Genomic DNA, 20,737 nt, shown 5'->3' on the forward strand with positions numbered 1-20,737 from the left:
GGAAATATATTTTTAAAACGTGGATTTTGTGACTTCCTGAAAGTTCCTCGACATAATGAAACTTCGATTGCTTTGTCACGAAAAGAACTTCCCATCAAGAACTATACCTTTTAAGAATACTCTGGATCCCTGCTGTACTGTCCCCTTGGGATGGAGATGGGGAGCATATTCTAGGGAGGGTTGAGAGCACCTTTCTGGAAGAGTGAGTGGGGTCAAGAGGAGACCACGTAACTAATGCAGAGTTTGATGTCATAATCTACTTAACCATTGCACTTCCAGATCCTTCTTTCCTTCCATCCATAAATCAAACTCTTCATTGTTTGCTTTTCCTGCCTCTTCACTTCAAGTTTAGTTCAGGGGCTGGCAGAGTGGCTCAAGTGGTAGAGTGCCTGCCTAACAAGTGTGAGGCCCTGAGTTCAAACCCCAATACCACCAAAAAAAAAAAAAATTCAAGTGTATCTCAAAATGTACTGAATGAATATTGACATGCTCATTGGCTTGCTTGTGGCATTTGCTTCCCAAGTAAGAGTTTTCACATTCTCAGAGTGTCACAGATTTTTAACTTGGAAAATCTAGTAGGGAGTGTGAAAATCTTTCTGGCCTCAATAAAGTTGTAATAGACTTTGGAGACTCAGCTCAGATGTCCCTTCTTTCACAACTCTTTTGAGGCCCATCATGAAATAGAAGTCTTCCCAACTTTAGTGACTGACCTATGGTAAAGTAATAGACTGTATGCAGTAATCCAGGTTATGGACACATACAATTCTCATGAAACAATAGTTATACCTACTATGCACTATACTCATTGACCTTTTCTATGTAATGTTTCCTTTTCCTAAAAATGATGGTCAAGACCCAGGACATGAACTAAGAGTGTGTTATGACTATCAGGTATGAAAAGCTGCTCTAGTTGTCTACTCCTAGCCACTGAGTCATCTTGGTCACATAATTTACTGAGCAGTCAGTCATATCCTTTTATTGTCTGTGATCTATGAAATGGTTTTAAAACTGCAAGGAGGGATGTTTTGTTTTTATTTATTTTACGAAAGCAATGTTTAGTATCCACATAAACAGTCAACAGGGAGGGCAGAGGTGAATAAAATTTGCCTTTTTTCTGAAGGTGTTGATGGGAATTGAAGGTATTTACTCAGCCTGATGCTCAGTGATTTGCATATTAGTAATTTGGGGAATTTGTGTTCTTGCTCATCTCTTCCAACTGTTTCCACATGTCAGCCATTCATTTTCCCACACAAACTCCTTAATGAAGTTTTTGGTATCCTCCTGAGACAGAAAAAGAGAATGTGTTTAGAAAAATAAATTTTATTTTATCACCTCAAAAACACTTCTCTAGTTCAAAATAGTCTATGTATGGGGGAGGCATTAGTTCTGAAAATTGTGTGGGTTTTGTGATTTGGACAAAGTGGATGAAGAAGTGCTGAGTTAGAAGTTAGTGGCTAGCAGGGTTGTAGAGCTAGATCTCCCTGGTCATCTCTAATGTCACCATTTCCCATTCATACCCCACCTACCCCATTCATTTTGTGTAGGTAATAACAATGTTTCTTAAAGTGTCTTTTGAGTCACTTGCATCACAATTTACTTTGGGGTAGGCATTTAGAATGAAGATTTTAGGGGCGCTGTCACAGACCTGCTAGATCCAAACCTCTTGGGAGTCAACACTTTAATATGTCTGTAGGTGAGTCGTGTTCACATTAAAATTTTGAAAAAGATGGTTTAATGTTTAAAGAAAAAAATGAGCCAAGACTTCTTTGCAAGTAGAATACAATTCCTCTAAATTGACTAATTTTTATTAATTCAACTCTTCAGTCTATGCCACTTACCACTTTTTTTTTTTCAGTACTGGTGTTTGAACTCAGTGTCTCACACTTGCTATGCAAGCGCTCTACCACTTGAGCCACTCTGCTAGCTCCACTTACCATTCTTGTACCTAAAACAAGAGAGATGAGCTTCATTTATATGAATCTCAAAAGGAGAAACAGATTGCCAACTAGGCTTAAAATAATGCTCTTTCCAATGAAAGATCAATTTTCAGTCAATTTTTTTTATCTAACGCAGAATATACCAAAGATACTTAAAGCAAACAATAAAATAAAATATACAAACTGCGTTGATTGAATTGGCTATTTAAAAATGCATCTTATTATGTAAAAATACACTGTACAGATTTATTCCCATTTTGGATTGTGCGTAGTTGTAAACCACTGCTCTCTGCAATACCCACTTCTTTCTCACTGTTCCTATCCAACCCCTTATTTTATTGCTCCACTTTTGCTTTAGATTCACATCCTGTAGATTGGTGCCTAACAGACTTCATGGAGAAGAATACTTTGCCCTGGTTACACAAAACAATAGTTAAAGTGACAGAAGTAATTAACAAGTACATGCACCAGAGAGTAGCAGATATCCTCACTTGGTACTCTCAGATGCTTCCTTCCCTCACACTGTATTCGTCTCCTGTCCTGAGCTAGGAAAACACTCTTGCCTTCAAGGAGTATCTCCCACACTAAGGTACTTTAAAACGAAGATGCAGCCTCCAACAATATTCCCTACCCTCAATAAATCCAAAAACCCAGACATGAATAATTATGACCTGGATAAATGCTGTGGGAGTTTGGGAACACTGTGGTAAATTATTTTAATTCTAGAGAATCTCAACAAATCAACTGAAAGTCATTAAATAATGGTTTCAACTGGGAGATACTCTCTTAGAAGACACTGATAAACATTTTATTGATATCATATCCTAAACTAAGGACCCTGAGTATCGCACAAATGAAATAGCCACCTTGTGAGTCATTTCACGTGGTGTAATATCTCTTGTACAGTCACCCCAGAGACATTATTTTGTTCTCAAAACTTGTCTTTAATCTAACAACAGTATGATTTGCAAATCTGAAAGCCTACAAAGTTCTACTTTGAAAGGAGCAAGAGTTTTGTTGTTTGTTTTTTAGTATGACTAAGTGCTATTCAGATCATTTATAGCCATATGCAGGTCAATTAGATTGCAATTAGAACCTAATAAGTGTGCTACATGTAAGCTTACCATAAAATGCTACTCCTCAATGGCTTCTTCCTTCCCAGCCCTTTCCTGAAAGTGCAACAAGACCATTCTGTTCTGAAAGAGGTACATCCCAAATTCAAAGTAATAAATAAAAATCTTGGATACTGAGAAGTTCTGTTTTTAAAAAGGAAAAAAGAAGCTGGGTGCCTATGGTTCACACCTATAATCCTAGCTACTCAGGCGGCAGAGATCAGGAGGATCGCAGTTTAAAGCCAGCCTGGGCAAATAGTTCATGAGACCCTGTCTCGAAAATACCCAACACAAAACAGGGCTGATGGAGTGATTCAAGTGGTAGAGCATCTGCCTAGCTAAGCCTGAGGCCCTGAGTTCAAACCCCAGTTTGAACTCTTGCCAGTTCAAACAAGGCAGAGTAATATGGTAGAGTGTGCAGGTGTGGGTTCATTTTGTAGTCACAGAATATGTAACAGGTGGTATTTGAAAGATAAATTATGAAAATAACCACGAAAAGATCTGTAGGAAGAGTAGATTCAAAAGAGGGAAGAGCTGGGGGGAACAATCTTTGCAAGTTCTTGGAAAGAAGATCATCGTGGGTGGAGTATAGAGTGAAGGATAGTGGGTCAGATCACATCATGAAAGGCCTTGAGGACTAAGGGGAGAGCTTGGATTTTAACTGCAGTGAAAAGCTACTGGATTGTTTAAAGCAGAGGAGTTACCTGATAGATATTCTGAAAGTATTGCTGTCACTCTAGCTGTGGTCTGAAGAATGGGGTGTAAGGAGTCTTACATTCATGGAAACTGGGAGACCTTTAGGACCTCTTGCTATCACCCACAATCAAAGTATAATTTGGAAGTAGAACCAATAGAACTAGTGCATTGATGGTGGTATTGGGGTTTGAACTCAGGATGCTATAGCCAGATAGCCTATAGAGTATGCTTTCACAATGGTATGACGTTCTCTAAATTAAGAAAGTCTGAAAACAGAAACAAAACTCTCCTGTTAAATTAAGAACTGGAAACTGTATTTAACTAATCAAGAGACTTATAATTTCTGAAAAAGAAATTACAGTCCTTTCTGGAAATAGAGAGGAAGTTGGTGGTAGTACACTGGTAGTGGTTCAAGACCCTGGACTTGCTTCAGGGTTATTTTCTCTCAAAAGCTGAAGAAATTCACAGGGAACACTGTGCCAGAGGCCAGAGCAAAAAGTACTGAGTAATGGTTAGAGCATTCCTTTGACAAAGTACACAGAGGGAAAGTCTCAGAAACTGAGAAACGCCATCAGCTTGAGGCAATGGTCTTAAGGTGTGGGCACGTGAACTACTTTGGGATGAATTGCTTTATTTCCTTACAGAATATGGCAGAGTGGAGAGTAATTGGAAAGCATAGATTCAACTCATGCCTGTTATGAACAAATAGAATTACAGACTAGAGTTATAGACATTCCACAATCCCAAGTGAGGGCCTGCAGTGCAGAAATTATTGCTAATTTTGTACTAATCAGAACTGACAAAGAAAAGGAGAAGTGTGGTACCATTTTCAGAGTAAGATAGAATAATAAGATTCCTGCAGTTTAAGAGCAATGTGGGCACAATTCTACCCCATGGTCCAACTCTCTCAAGAAAGGCCCCAGAACTGTAGATAAGCTGTTTTCTCAAATCTGGTGAGAGCTAGTTTAGGTGTGGGTTGGAAAAGGTAGCCCTATTTTATTTCTGATGTATTAATGTTGGCCTCAAGCAAAATCATTACCCTATATTTCAGAGACTCCAACAGTTATTGCAATAACTCTCATTTGCTTGGTTTTGGCAAAAGGGACAGTTAATGCCTGCCGTGACTGCTAAACTTTTTGCATAGTTAATTGATTCTTTTCCACATGTCTTGAAGAGCAAGAGGAAGATGGAGCGTTGTCATGGGGAAGAATACCTTCTAATATTGACATGCTTTTCTCCAGGTTGATTTAGAAGAACTTTGGTGAACACTGCTAGGCCTACCTGTGCAGCACTTCCAGAGATGTTTTCTCCTTCTAAGGAGGAGAAAAAGAAAAAGACTGAGGTCTAGGGATGATAATTTTTTGGTGGCCCTCAGTAGCACTAAGATATATTGTGTCTCTCTCATGAAGAACTACAAAGAAGAGGGAATATATAATGTGTATGTGTTAGGAAAAAACTAAAACTTTTCCTACTCTTACACTCAACACAGCACAGAACATTTCGGGTCACCAAAATGTTCATGGAGTTTTCCCCACACATTGAGCAATTCACCAGCAGACATGAACTAGGTGTTCTTCAACTCAATTCTGATACTATCTATGGAGAAGAAGAGTCAGATTCCACAAATTAAGGCTCAGTCCCACTTCAGAAGCCAATTTCAAATGCAGGCCTCCAGAACTTCTGACATACTAGCTATCAGTTGGGTGTTCTCATAACTCCCTCCTCTGCTTTGCTTAAGTAGAGTGGCTCACAAATGTAGAGAAACAGTTTACCACACTTAGCACTTTATTGCATAGGATATTGCAAAACATATAGATGAACAGCAAGATAAAGAGGTATACAGGGCAAAATATGGAGGAAGGGGTATGGAGCTTCCAGGCCCTATTTAGGTGAACCACCCTCAAAGAACCTCCAGGTATTCAGTAACTCAGAAGCTCTCTGAATCCCCTAGTCCAGGGATTTTTTATGGAAACTTTATCATCACATGCATCAACAACTGACTTTATGTTCAGCCCCTCTCCCCTTGTGGAGGATGAGAGTGGGGCTGAAAGTTTCAAGCTTCTGATCATAGTCTGGTATTTCAGATGACTAGTTCCTATCCAGGAACTTACAAAGAGTCACTTCTCCAGAAAAAAAAAGAGACACTTCTATCACTCAGGAAATTCCCAAGAGTTAATAACCACGTGTTAGTAACTAGGTCAAACATCACATATCAGAACAAAAGATGTACAGAGTACCCCTATCACTCAGAAAATCCGCAGGATTTTAGGAGCTGCGTGCCAGAAAATGGGAATAGAAACCAAAAGTATATTTTGCAGATCATGATATCATATATAATAAGGTAGATCATTTTGTTTTTCAGAGTTCGGGGACTGTTTTCTGTAAAAATAAAGGCAGTTTGGAGTAGGAGACCAGGCTGAATTTTTCAGGGGTACAGACTGAATTTTTCTGGCTGTGATGATATCATATATAATAAGGTAGATCATTTTGTTTTTCAGAGTTCGGGGACTGTTTTCTGTAAAAATAAAGGCAGTTTGGAGTAGGAGACCAGGCTGAATTTTTCAGGGGTACAGACTGAATTTTTCTGGCTGTGATTCACACATTGAGAAGAGGGTCGTGTGAGGTGCACATGTTTCAGGAGAAGGAATTAACAGGTTAGTTAAGTGGTATTGTGGTGTCACAGTTGACATGGAAAGTAGATACAGCAGCAAAAAGAGAAATATCCAGAGAAGATGCTAGGAGTTTCCTATTCAATATGCTGTGCAGAGAATTTTTAGGACTCCTTGAGAAACCTTAAGGTGAAGATCCTCATGGTTCTTCAATGCTTCACCAGACATTTTACGTTTTCTTAGCATGCTGATATCACATGAAGCCTCAGTTTGATTCAGGTTACACTTGGAAATGCAATTGCCCCATGCTCAAAAAAGCTTTCTTTCACTTTCCTGTCCCTGTACTGTCCTCTTCAGTAACTGAATTTCAATGACAAACCTCAACAAGTGATATCATCACTTTTTAAAAACTATGACATTAACAAAACAAGATGTAATAAATATAATACAGATTAGAAGTAGAAGTATAAATCAGGACATAGAAGCTCATTCCTGTAATCCCAGCTATTTGAGAGGCTCAGGTTGGAGGATTGAAGTTTTAAGTCAGCCAGGGAAAATAGTTCATGAGACCCCATGACAACTAATAGCTGGATGTGGTGTCACTCTTGTCACTCAGCTACATCACTAGGCTGGCCTGGGCAAGAAGTGAGGGCTTATCTCCAAAATAACCAGAGCAAATAGTGCTGAGGGGAAGTAAAAAAAAATGGGAACAACCCAAATATCATTTTTGAATGGGTAGACAAAATGTACTATATCCATATACTGCCATTCTACTTAGTAACAAAAAGGAATGAAGTCCTGTTACATGCTACAACTTGGGTGAACATGGAAAAATAGTACCTAAGTAAAAGAAGCCAGACCAAAAAAGCCCATTCTATTTGTATTAAATATCCAGAATACACAAATTTATGAAAAAAAAATAACCAGAAAAGAGGTTAAGGCCCACCTGGCCTAACAAAGGGCAGAGTGTGGGAAGTGACTGCTAGTGGGTCTTGGGTTTCTTTTATGGGTTAAAAAAATGTTATGGAATTAGGTAGTGGTGATGGTTGTAAAACCTTTTGATTATATTAAAAAGCCACTAAGTTGTACACTCAAAGTCATACTCTAAAGAGTGGTGAGTTTTACGGTATATGAATCATACCACAATTAATAAGATTTCTAGGAGGAAGAGAACAGAATCTGAAGAGTTTTCTGCTACCATTGCAGCACACTGCCACACAGTGTTCACTCACTGCTGATGAATGGACAGAGTCCTACTAAGGATTGTACAGAGCGCCTGTGATGATTTTTTGGTCCAGATTGTGCCCAGGCCATAGGCATCCCAGAGGATTGGAGTGAAAGGTGAAAAATTCAAAGATTAGGGTACACCATCCCAGAGTGGTCTACTAGTAAAGAGCTTCTAGACTCAGCCCTACACTGCACTGACCTGCAGTCCTTCACAGGCTGGATAAACAGGATTCTCAGATTAATAGGGGAATTCACATCCTTGTGAAAAGTATCTCTGCTAAACGGAAATATTGCTAAGTCCACTTTTTGTTTTTTTGTCAGTACTGGGGTTTGAACTCAGGGCCTCACACTTGCTAGGCAGGCACTCTACCACTTGAGCCACTCCGCCAGCCCTTTTTTGTGTTGGGTATTTTTAAGATAGGGTCTTGTGAACTATTTGTCTGGGCAGGCTTTCAAACACAATCCTCCTGATCTCTGCCTCCTGAGTAGCTAGGATTACAAGCATGAGCCACTGGTGCTGGTTTGTAAACCCATCTTGAACTTCATAAATTTTATTTTTGAAAACTGCTACTTTATGGAGGTACAGGCAAATATGGGGCAATTTTACTGTCCTGGAGTGGGGAGCTTCCAGTAAGCTGAGAATTTTACATCGATTCTCTTTGAAGTGTTTAAGCTATGTAACCTAGTATTTCTAATCAAAATACAAAATGCTACATATAAATGAAAATGGTTATCGTGAGGTTATTGACAACAGGAAAAAAATTAGAAATACCCAACAATGGAAGTTGTTGTATACACACTTGTTGAAAATCATATAGTCGTTAAAAATAATATGAATGCTGGGTAACAACATGAGAATCCTTATGCTATAAATGCAAAATAATAAAAAGCACATATTTTAACATGTGTATAAAATATACCCATGTATCAAAAATTCATACAAGTAGAAATAATCTACACACCAGTTAAAGTTACATCACTTGATAAAGAAGTTTCCTTTAATTCTCTTACCCACACTCAATAAAGTGTGTCCAACACTTATGATAAAATTTTCTTCAGCCAGGCATCAGTGGCTCATGCTTGTAATCTTAACAAAAAGGCTGACAGAATAGCTCAAGTAGTAGAGTGCCTGCTTAGCAAGCATGAAGCCCTGAATTCAAACCTCAGTATTGCCAAAAAAATTCTTCAGTTCCTGGGACATATAATCTCATGATCATCTTTCTTATCTTAAAATTACAAATAATAGCATACATATGTGAGTATTTATAATGTGTGTACAGTTTAAAGTGTGTACATTACATATAAGCATTTTTCCATTAGGAATGGGAAGTTGGTTCTACAACTGAGATTAATGAAGACAGTATGTAAAACAGTAAGAACCATTAAGTTGAGGTATCAAGATAGGTCAGTGGTTTAGTGTTTGCTTAGCATGGATGAGGCCCTAGGTTCAATCCCCAGTACCACACATACACACACACACTCTCACGAAGTTGAGGCCTCCAGAGCCTAGCCACAGTGGGGAGCCTGTGCCACCTCTAGGCTATAGAGCAAGAAAGGAAAGGTGTCTAGAGCCCAGCAAACTAGAGCCCTAGAGAAGTAACCACTTGCCCGAGCTGTAGCTGTGGAAGAATATAGCCACCACCGTATCCTCAACTCCAAACAGAGAAAGAATGGAGAAAATGTATCCTGATGTCTCATTCCTCCTGCTTGTCATCTCCTATGAAAACCCAATATTCAAACCCAGATAGAAATCCACTAAGGAGAGCCCAGGTGATGCTCCCAAAGAGGTCATTGTGGGTACAGCAAGTGCAGGGAAGGGAGAAGAAAGTATCCAGGGAAGAGAAACAAGAATTTTAAAGAGTCCACATGCACTTATTTTTCCCTATGCTCAGATGAGGAGAATCTTATCTCCTACTCATGGGAATTACAGTGTGACAAGGGGAACTCCTCAACCAAATTTCAGTCAGGCTTCTCTAAGCCCTCTTCTTGATTAGACTTTGAACTTGGACTTCTGTGCCCTTTGTGGAGTCAATTTTACCAAGAATCCTACAAAGACAGTTTAGAAAGAAACCTTACCTTCATCCTGCTCTGGATATCTGATCATATTCAAGGTCTGATCAAATTCTTCTATATTTTGATCTGTTCCTTAGCTATAAACCCTGTTTGTCCTTGCTATATTTGGAATTGAACCAAGTTCTATCCCCAAATCCTTTTCCTACCTATTCCAACAGTTACTAAATAAAATCTATTTTTACACATTTGATTATGTCTGGCTCTTTTTTCTGTAAGTTCCTTTGGCCACCATATTTCTCTTTTTTTTAATATCTTTTATTCATATGTGCATACAATGTTTGGGTCATTTCTCCCTCCTTCTCCCTGCTCCCTCTCCCCTCCACCCCGTCCCCTCCCTCTCCCCCCCCACCTCTTTGTTTCCAGGCAGAAACTGTTTTGCCCTTATCTCTAATTTTGTTGAAGAGAGAGTATAAACAATAATAAGAAGGACAAAGGGTTTTTGGTAGTTGAGATAAGGATAGCTATACAGGGAGATTCCTCGAATTGCTTTCATGTTCATATGTGTTACATTCTAAGTTGATTCTTCTCAAACTAACCTTTTCTCTAGTTTCTGGTCCCCTTCTTCTATTGGCCTCTGTCACTTTAAAGTTTCTGCATTAGTTCCTTTGCATTGAGGACATCAAATGCTATCATGTTTTTTTGGGTTTCTTACCTATCCTCATACCTCCCTTGGGTGCTCTCACCTTATCATGTGACTAAAGTCCAATGCCCTTGCTGTATTTGGCTTTGATCTAATGTCCACATATGAGGGGGAACATTCGATTTTTGATCTTACGAGCCTGGCTAACCTCACTCAAGATGATGATCTCCAGTTCCATCCATTTACTTGAGAATGATAAGATTTCGTTCTTCTTCATGGCTGAGAAGAATTCCATTGTGTATAGATACCACATTTTCTTAATCCATTTGTCAGTAGTGCAGCATCTTGGCTGTTTCCATAACTTGGCTATTGTGAATAGTGCTGCAATAAACATGGGTGTGCAGGTGCCTCTGGAGTAACCTGAGTCACAATCCTTTGGGTATATCTCCAGGAGTGGGATTTCTGGATCATATGGCAAATCTATGTTTAGATTTTTAAGTAGCCTCCAAATTTTTTTCCAGAGTGGTTGTGCTAGTTTGCATTCCTACCAGCAGTGTAAGAGGATTCCTTTTTCCCCACATCCTCGCCAACACCTGTTGTTAGTGGTGTTGCTAATGATGGCTATTCTAACAGGAGTGAGGTGGAGTCTTAGTGTGGTTTTAATTTGCATTTCCTTTATGGCTAGGGATGGTGAGCATTTTTTTCTTATGTTTTTTGTCCATTTGAATTTCTTCTTTTGAGAAAGTTCTGTTTAGCTCACTTGCCCATTTCTTTATTGGTTCATTAATTTTGGGAGAGTTTAGTTTTTTGAGTTCCCTATATATTCTGGTTATCAGTCCTTTGTCTGATGTGCAGCTAGCAAATATTTTCTCCCACTCTGTGGGTGTTCTCTTCAGTTTAGAGACCATTTCTTTTGTTGAGCAGAAGCTTTTTAGTTTTATGAAGTCCCATTTGTCCATCCTTTCTTTTAGTTGCTGAGCTGCTGGGGTTCTATTGAGGAAGTCCTTGCCTATACCTATTAGTTCCAAAGTGTTTCCTACTCTTTCCTGTACCAACTTTAGAGTTTGGGGTCTGATATTAAGGTCCTTGATCCATTTCGAGTTGATACTAGTACAGGGTGATAAACATGGATCTAGTTTCAGGTTTTTGCAGACTGGTAACCAGTTTTCCCAACAGCTTTTGTTGAAGAGGCTGTCTTTTCTCCATCATATATTTTTAGCGCTTTTGTCAAAAATAAGGTGGGCATAGTGTGTGGATTCATATCCGGGTCCTCTATTCTGTTCCACTGGTCTTCATGTCTGTTTTTGTGCCAGTACCATACTCTTTTTATTGCTATTGCTTTGTAATATAGTTTGAAATCGGGTATTGTGATACCTCCAGCATTGTTCTTTTTACTGAGTACTGCCTTGGCTATTTGTGGTCTCTTGTGTTTCCAGATGAATTTTAGGGTAGATTTTTCAATCTCTTGATGAATGTCATTGGGATTTTGATGGGAATTCCATTAAACATGCAGATTGCTTTTGGTAGTATAGCCATTTTTACTATGGTGATTCTACCAATCCATGAGCACGGGAGATCTCTCCACCTTCTATAGTCTTCTTCAATCTCTTTTTCAGGGGTTTATCGTTTTCCTTGTAGAGGTCATTCACATCCTTTGTTAAGTTTACACCTAGGTATTTGATTTTTGGGGGGGCTATTGTAAATGAAATTGTTTTCATATATTCTTTCTCAGTTTGTTCATTATTAGTGTATAGATGAGCTGATGATTTTTATATGTTGATTTTATATCCTGCCACCTTGCTATAGCTGTTGATGGTGTCTAGGAATTTTTGGGTAGAATTTTTTGGGTATTTAAGGTATAGGATCATATTGTCTTCAAGTAGGGATATTTTGACAGTTTCTTTATCTATTTGTATTCCTTTTATTCCTTCCTCTTGCCTAATTGCTGTCAGCAACCGTATTTCTTAGAGACAATGTCAATTCGGGTATACTCCAACCAAAAACTAAAGTGTAATATTTGTCTCCACCAGTACTCTTTAGGTAAGGTAGCAGGGAAAGAAAGGGGGCAGGGAAGAAACAACATTTTATATGTAGAGCTGTTATAGTCTTTCCTCTATAGCTTCTTGCAAGGCTAAAATCGATAATCATCGCTTCCTAGCTATTCCCTCATGTTTCCTCTGCCTTCTGCCAGCACCTTGGCAGATGAGGATTTAGTGGTAACACAACACTTTAATTTCTGCATGATCTGAAATTTAATTGGGCCTAGTTTTATTAGGTTACTGCAGTTATTAAAGGACATTTATTAGTGCTCATGACACTCATCTTTGAGTGTCATGCATAATTCTCTTTGCCATCACCGTATAGGTACAATCCAATTTCTTTTTGAGTCCAACATTTTTTTTTGGCTGTACTGGGATTTGAACTCAGGGCTTCATACTTGCTAGGCAAGTGCTTGACTGCCTGAGCCATACCTCCAGCCCCCAATTTCCTTTTGATAATTGGGATCAGTCATCTTAATTTCATCACTATGAGGAACCAAAAAGACCAGAAGACAGTTTCAGCTTGCAGTTCTGTAGAGCCATGGCTGGGATTTCCAGTGGAAGCATTTCTGCCTTTTGATCTGGGACTTCCAAACATGATAAATCCAAGGTTCCAGAAACAGTGTATTAGAGATTTCCCCTTCAGGCATTGTGCCTAGAGACTGAACACTAAAAACTGCATCGACCTAGCTCTCTTGTCTTATGGCTTCTGGTGGATCCAGCCAATGGAGGACACTTGCAGCATATCAGAGAATGGGAGGAGAGAGAAGTGGGTCTTTCTTCTTTATGGCCTCTGCTTTGGGGTGAGGTCCCGGTAGTGACAGTGACAATTATAGAATCTTACCTTTCTCTGTCAAAGATTTCCTTTACTGAACAACATGGTTCCTGTTGGGTACCCTGTCCAAAAATCACTGCTATAGCTCTCACCTGATTTTTGAAACTGTTCTTTTACCCTGTCCATTCAGGCCTATAGTTAGTAACAACTCCCTATGGCTGCTAGTTATTACTGTTTATTGAATGCCAGACTGTATGAAATGTCTAATGCATTGTCTGATTTAGTTCTCACAACCCGATGAATTAAACAACTTTAGTTCTATTGTCGATAGAGGTGATAAAATGAGAGGGTGACGGTGGCAGAGCTGGAACTTGGATGTATTTATGTTAATGCGTACATCCAAACACTGCTCTCTACCCCATGGATCAGTTGTTAAGCCTTCAAAAGTCAAAGCTCCACATGGCTTTGCTGTTGGCAACACATCTGCTCCCACAAGCAGAAATGAGAATGCTGTTCCAATTTCCCATCCAGCCATGGAACAATGTTTGGAATGTGGGACCCACGCTCCAGAACACTGAGGTCTGGGGCTGACAGTAGTTAGAAAAGTCTAGGAGGTCAGCTCGGTACTTCCTCATCTGCTGAGCCTGGAAGTGGTTAGACAACTCCACTGAAATGGTGGTCAGCCAGGGCTAAGGCAGGGTGCTTCCTCATGGACATTCCTCAAGGCCACCACCCAGTGAAGTCTATGCTATTTTCCCAAACCATGTGGTAGCAAAGGACAGAGCACCAATAGTTTCTTCAAATAGTCTCTCAAGAAGACTAGGAGAGACTTGGTCTACTCCAGATAGAAACTGCTAGCAGGACTGAAAAGAAATGGCCATCCATCAGAGGAGCAGCAGGGGAGAAATATGGTAGCATAGTAATTTAGTCCACATTTTTGTTTGTTTGTGATACCCTTTTGCCACATTAATGGTGGCAGTTTTACAGCTGAGGAAACTGAGGCCTTTAGTGGAGATTTCCTTTCTGCTTTCTCTGCCTCCCCTCAAAATCGGATCACTGAGCTCGTGAGGTTTTGAATTTGCCGCTTTGATCTGCCCCTCCCACCACCGGTACCAAAGTGTCTGACCCCGGAAGGACACACCAGGCCTCTGCAGGGAAAGCAGATAACTTAAAGGAAGCCAAGGCCCACGCTGATTGGCTGAAGCTAATAATCTGTCATAGCCAGCCAATCCCGAAGTTCTGCCGAACAAGGCCGGGTCCCTGCCGCCGGCGGAGGCTGTCCGGAGGCCATCGCAGCAGTCACCTGGTCCCCGCGCGTGTCGCCCGCGCTCGGTGAGTGAGCGCGGCCGCCCGCGGGCGGGGAGGGACAGTCACGCGCTGCGTTGGCTGCGGCCGCTTCGGGCCGAGATGGAGAGGTCGCATCGGGCCCCGGGCGCTGTCCTCGCGAGCGCATGGCCCTTGGCTCGCCCACTGCCCCTGCTGACCGGTGGCCAGTTTCGTGGTCGTGTGATCTCTGTTTCATCATCGAGTTGGGAAAAGTCAGGATACCACTATGGGCAATGCTTAACACTGTAATTGGGGCCAAAGAGCGAGAGATTGGAGATAATTACGGGAACCCTTTTGTGGGATTCAGGCTGAAATTTGCAGGGTTGGGGGAGGTATTGAGAATGACTGTGATTATGCGACTAGTCGTAAATTCAGAAAATGTATTCTCTATTGGGAAATAAATCAGTGCAGAAATCTGACTGTCAGAATCCATGGACTTCTCTAATCTACGTTCCCAGGGGTGACCAGAGGAAAACTATTTGGAATTTGTACAGCCAGCTCTTCTCCAGAAACACACCTTTCTATAGTAATCTGTAGCTCAGCCGAAGCAGAGCTGGAGCATTAAAGACCTTTTGCCAAGATTTAGGACAATCAAAGGAAAAATGAAAACAGAAGGGACTCAAACCAACTTTGTTCGTCCTTTGAGACACATTAGTGTCTAAAGTTGTATAAATAGAAACACGTTTGTTACCCATGATAAAGTGTTGGATTTTTGACGGACTTACCTTATACAAATGAGTGAAGTCAAAGTTATTCTTACTGTGAAGTCACTTTTGTTTATCTGCTGATAAATATTTTGTGGGTGGGAGAGAGAAATCTGAGAATATTCTGAACACCTTAAAGAATGGTGTGAAAGCGACTTCTTAAAGGGTAGGGAAAGAGAGGAGGTTGAAAGTACTGAATTCCATTGAGGGTGAAGGTTATAAGGTGTGGTGAACTCATTTTCAGGCGTGGCCTCCCGGAGGGAAGCTCTTCTTCCTGTGTGGTTTCCATCATTAACCTTTCTACCAGGGAGCATTCCCTAACACATCCAAAGTTCAAGTCCAGACCCAAGACAGCAAGGTTCAGAAAGAGGTAAGTCTGAATTTCAACTTTGCAGAATTTTTCCTTTTCTCTAGATGATTGACATGAAGACTGTCTCTGTGTTTCCGGGAAGATCCCACCCTCTTACAGGGTGCATGGACACTAGAGGACAGTTGTTTACTTTATAAATGTTTGCAGCATATGTAGAAATTCAGTTATCCACTCATATACAGAACAAAAATAAGGAATGGCAAGTGGCCTGAGCCAAAGCTTTTCTTGTATTATATCATTCCTGCTTTGTGCAAACATTTGTGGAGAGTATATGCCATGGAAACTGTCAACATGGATAATGTATTTCTCCTGCAAGTTCTAGTCTGCTGCTGAAGATGACTTACATGGGTCTGTCAAAACTTAGAGAAAGGAGAGAACTGCTAGATCTCTGTATCTCAATGTGACCTCTATCTTTGGTCACCAGGTACTGGAGTGGGATAGTGGCCGATAAAGAGGGAATCCTCATGACCTCCCAGGCCTCTTCTCCCCAGAAAGTAGTCCAGCCTCCTATGCCCAGTTTTGAGGCAATGACTGACCCTGTAATTCCAGGGTATGGCCTTGACCAGAATACAAGGAAGCCACTCAAGAAGCAAGTGTACAATGCATTTATTTAAAAAGTACATTTCCAAGGGTAAAAGTATCCTTTTGAGAACTTTACTACCAACATGGAGAGAGCAAAGGTGAAACTGGAGGAGGGTGACTAAGGGATGTCAGCAGTGGATGGGTGGCAACAAAGGCTATGTAGAAGAGGCACAGGGATCATGATGGGATCGCGGGAAAAATATTGCTATACCAACCTTGAGATGCCCAAATCTTCTTAAAATACAAATGCATGAAGCACAGAGAAATGTGTTCTCAAGATGCACTGGGCGTCTTCTGAATTGTTCCTCCTCAGATACAAGGTTTTATTGTCTACCTGTACAGAAGGTAAGATGGTATCCACCTGGTTCTCAAGACTTATAGTGGGAAGAAAAAATCAGGAAACACCGCACCATATGCTTATAGAGCAGGGAGAGACTTTGGAAATTATATAGTTCAGCCAGCTGGTCTTAGCTGAATAAATGATGGCCAGGCTGATTAAGTATCCTGTAGGTTCTAGCTAGTCAGGATTCACATTGTGTTCCTAGGTCAGAAATATTTTTCATGGTAGCCTACAGCAGTGCATACAAAGATGCACATAGTATATTACTTAATGTCTCCTTACGTTTCTCTACTTTAGGTCAAGATGGGGTTTATATTTTCAAAATCCATTAATGAAAACATGAAAAATCAAAAAGAGTTCATGCTTATGAATGCTAAACTTCAGGTATGTTTTGAAATAATTAAGCTGTTATGTTATTGCAGTGGTTAAAGTTCTACTACATGTACTTTAGCAGTATGTTCTCTGTAACACCCCCACCCCCAAATGAAATGCCTCATCTTTAAAGACAAGATGAAATGAATTACTAATTATCTGGTGAATGGTCTTGTTTAAGTATCCAATCCAGATACTCATCAAAATTTCCACCCTACGGGAAGAGATAATTGCTTAAAGTATATTATAGACAGAATAATACTCCCCCGATACATTCATGTCTTAATTCATAGGACCTGAGAATATGTTAAAAATGTTCTCTTACCCAGTAAAAGGGATCTTAAGATGCAATTATTTAAGGAGTTTGAGATGCAAGGATTATCCTAGATTACTCAGATGGACCATTGTAATTGTAATTGTAATTGTAATCGTAATCGTAATCGTAATCGTAATCGTAATCGTAATTGTAATTGTAAGGGTATTTATAAGGTAAAGAGGGAAGCAAGTGTGTGTGTGTGTGTGTGTGTGTGTGTGTGAATGTGTTAAAGGGGGGAGGGAGGGAGGGAGGGACAGAGAGAGAGAGACTGAAGATGGAGTCAGTCAGGGCCACAAACTAAGGACTGTGGGTAGCCTTTAGAAGGTGGAAAAGGCAAGGAAACAGATTCTCTTCTACATCTTCCAGAGGGGCACAGAACTGCCAGCCTCTTTTGGAGAATAAATTCGTGTTATTTTGAGTCATTAAGGTCCTGATAATTTGTTACAGCAGCAATAGGAAACTAATACAGATTGTGAAAGCTTGACATTGGATTATACAATGGATGGATAGAAGATCAAAGCACAGTAGATTGTTGAATTGCCTAACACAAGTTGAAAAGTATTTTAAAATGTTGTAGGTCAAAATTTAGTGTTAAATCCTTATCAATAAAGGAAATGAAAATCAAAATGACACTAAGATTCCATCTCACCTCAGTCAGAATGGCAACCACCAAGGAAAAAAACAACAACCAATATTGGTGAGAATAGGAATTCTTATACTGTTGGTAGGAATGTAAATTAGTGCAACCACTATAGAAATCAATATGGAGGTTACTCAAAAAACTAAAAATAGCCTGGTGCCAGCAGCTCACACCTATAAACCTAAATACTCAGGAGGATCGAAGTTTGAAGCCAGCCCAGGCAAATAGTTCGAGAGACTCTATCTCAGAAAAAAAAAAAAGAAAAGCAAAAACTCATTACAAAAAAAGGCTGATGAAGTGTCTCAAGGTGCTGCAAAAAAAAAAAAAAATCCAAAAACTAAAAATAGAACCGTCATGTGATTCTGCTATACAATTCCAAAGAAATGTAAGTCTGTACACAATAGAGATACCTACACATAGCAGCACTATTCACAATAGCCAAGCTTTGTAATCAGCTCAGGTGTCCATCAGTTGATGAATGGGTAAAGAAAGTACTATATATTTCTATCTCTGTCTCTATCTGTATCTTTCTATCTATCCATCTACAGCACATGTTCTTTCTTACATGTAGAATCTAGACCTAAAAAAAAAAAATGACAGAAGTGTAAAATGGGAGAATTGTTTTGGAGGGGTGGGAACCATTGGGAGGGTAAAAAGAAAGAATAATGAAACCTATTAAAGTTGTTTGAAAATGGGGTCAATTTGAGGGATAAGGAGGAGCAACAGAAGGGGCCAATTTGATCAAAGTACATTATATGCATAGATGGAAATTTCACAACAAAACCCTTTTGTACAATTACCATACACTAATAAAAAGAGGAAAAAAAACAACAAAAAAATTAAGTGTTAAAAGTTTAACCCAAATTATTTTGCTAAGATTTCAGACAGAGATCACTAGGCCCCTATGGCCCATTATGCCTCTGGGAGTAGAAGTCCTACTCTTGGGCAGTGTACCTAGTGGTTACAAATGAAGACCAAAGTCAAACTGCCTGGATAAATCCCTGCTCCACCCCTGACTAACTGTATGATTTGTGCCTCAGTCTCCTGGTCTGTACACTAGATAATAATATCACCTTCAGAGAAATGTTTTAAGGAGTAAATATACATATTATGTAGAACAAAGTCTGTAGTCTTTAGGAAAACACTTCTCATGGACTGGGGATGTAGCTGAGTGGTGGAGTGCTTGCCCTGGGTTTGATTCCTGGCCAAAACAAAGAAGCCTCTTTTTTTTTTTTTTTTCTTATTTTGTATTAGGTGTTGCTGTTACTGCAATTAAAGACTGATACAAGTGTCCTGTGTGGGGCAAAGATTTTTTCCACATTTTTCATTAGCACATGTTAACTGTACAGTGTGTGGGGTTTCATTGTGATATCTCCTTACATGCGTATAATATACTTTGGTGGTATTCAACTCTTCTGTTACTCTTTCTGAGGATAAAGATTTCTTTTGGGGGAATGGAACAATTTAAAAAATGGGCAACTGAATTATTGTAATAGCAAATATTAGGTACAGGAATCTGCCAAGAATATCACATATTTAAAACATCCTTGTCAAAGATCTTCAGAAACTAGAGGAGTTTTACATCTGTTCCAAATGACCTCAGGGTCTGTGAAGGGTCAGGGATTACTCTACTTTCGAAGCTAACAAGTTAGTCTGTTATAGAGGGTCAGAAGCACCTACACCAGAGACAGATGATTTTATCACTCATAGCACAGCAAACAGTGTGAGCATGGTGTTGATTTAATTCCCCATATCTTCGGAGACTCATGGAGGTGACAAAGACAGGTATGAGCTTAAATGGATGCTATATACTCAGTGGACTTATATTACATTTGAGGAACATTGAGATTGGGGAGTCCCCTGCTTTTGTAGTAAGCTATGAGCAAGGGAAGGAAAGGAGGAGAGAGGGAGTTCCTTTATCTTATCTCTCAAGGATGTTCACTGAAGTACAAGTAAGAAATAGTCCAAGTAAAGATCATTCAGGGCTTTGCATTCTTGACCTACCCAGCAAGAATGTTTGGGGACATTCAAGGACCCTGGTAATAACCTGACTGACCAGAGCCCTAAAAACAGCTTAGAGTTCTGCCCACTGATCGCAGTGACTAGGTTTTACATAGCTGGCACTGAGGTCAAACAGCAGCCGTAACTATTGGTTTTTGGCTTAGATACCAAAGGTGAGCCCACGTATTTAGGGGAATATCTGTGAATCCAGAGCCCTAATGAGTCAGTAGCTTTGTCTTGGATGGGATAAGGTTTTCCCAAGAGGGGCAACTATTGTTCCTTTGTGCAAGACTGAGATGAGGCTTAGGTATGGCCATGCTAGCCATCCACTCAAACACCTTATTTTCAGTTGACCAGCAAATGAGTCTTCTCTTTATAGTTTTTGTGTATTAGACAGCCCATCCCAAAATGGGTACATCATGCCTTGGAGCCACAAGGTCTCCATGGGGCAAACATTTGTTTTTTAGCATGCACTCAGCAACAGGTCAATAACTGATTCCCCTTTTTGGAAGGGATATGTCATTGGTTGAATTGTGTCACCTCAAAATTCATATATTGAAACGCTTAACACGTAGTACCTCAGAATGTTACCTTATCTGGAGATAGGGTCCTTTCAGAGGCAATCAAATTCATATGATTCATTAGGCTGGTTCCTAATCTGATAAGACTGGTGGTGGCCTTAGGAGAAGAAATTTGGACACAGATACATGCATACTGGAAGAATGTACTCTGAATATGGAGGCACTCATCTACAAGCCAAAGAAATAAGCCTGAAACAGAGGGCTCCCTCACAGCAAGGAGCTAACCTTGATTCCAGATTTCTAACCTCCAGAACAGAGACAATACATTTCTGTTTCTTAAACTAGCCAGTTCCTGGTTTCATGTGACTGCCCTTGAACTAATACAGGGAGTATTTAGAGGCTATGTCCAGCAGGTGGTGCCGTTGTACTGGGCAATGACCTCTGCAGGTCAGTTGTGATTTTTCTTCTTTCCTCCTGAGACTTAATAATGTTTTTACAAGACCACCTAGGAGGAGGT

General features: G+C 40.0%; 1 protein-coding gene across 1 annotated transcript in view; it reads left to right on the forward strand.

Annotated features, from left to right (window-relative positions):
* Nucleotides 1-14,224: 14,224 nt before the first annotated feature.
* The window catches only part of Plgrkt (plasminogen receptor with a C-terminal lysine), a 70,555-nt gene continuing 64,042 nt past the window's right edge, over nucleotides 14,225-20,737 (forward strand). The window contains exons 1-3 of the mRNA XM_020159606.2: nucleotides 14,225-14,380; nucleotides 15,323-15,448; nucleotides 16,668-16,754. Of these exons, the coding sequence (XP_020015195.2) occupies nucleotides 16,674-16,754 (81 nt within the window). The 5' untranslated portion in view covers nucleotides 14,225-14,380; nucleotides 15,323-15,448; nucleotides 16,668-16,673. The remainder of the gene's footprint in view (nucleotides 14,381-15,322; nucleotides 15,449-16,667; nucleotides 16,755-20,737) is intronic.

This window comes from Castor canadensis, chromosome 13, assembly GCF_047511655.1.
Source record: "Castor canadensis chromosome 13, mCasCan1.hap1v2, whole genome shotgun sequence".
Taxonomy (NCBI): Eukaryota; Metazoa; Chordata; class Mammalia; order Rodentia; family Castoridae; genus Castor; species Castor canadensis.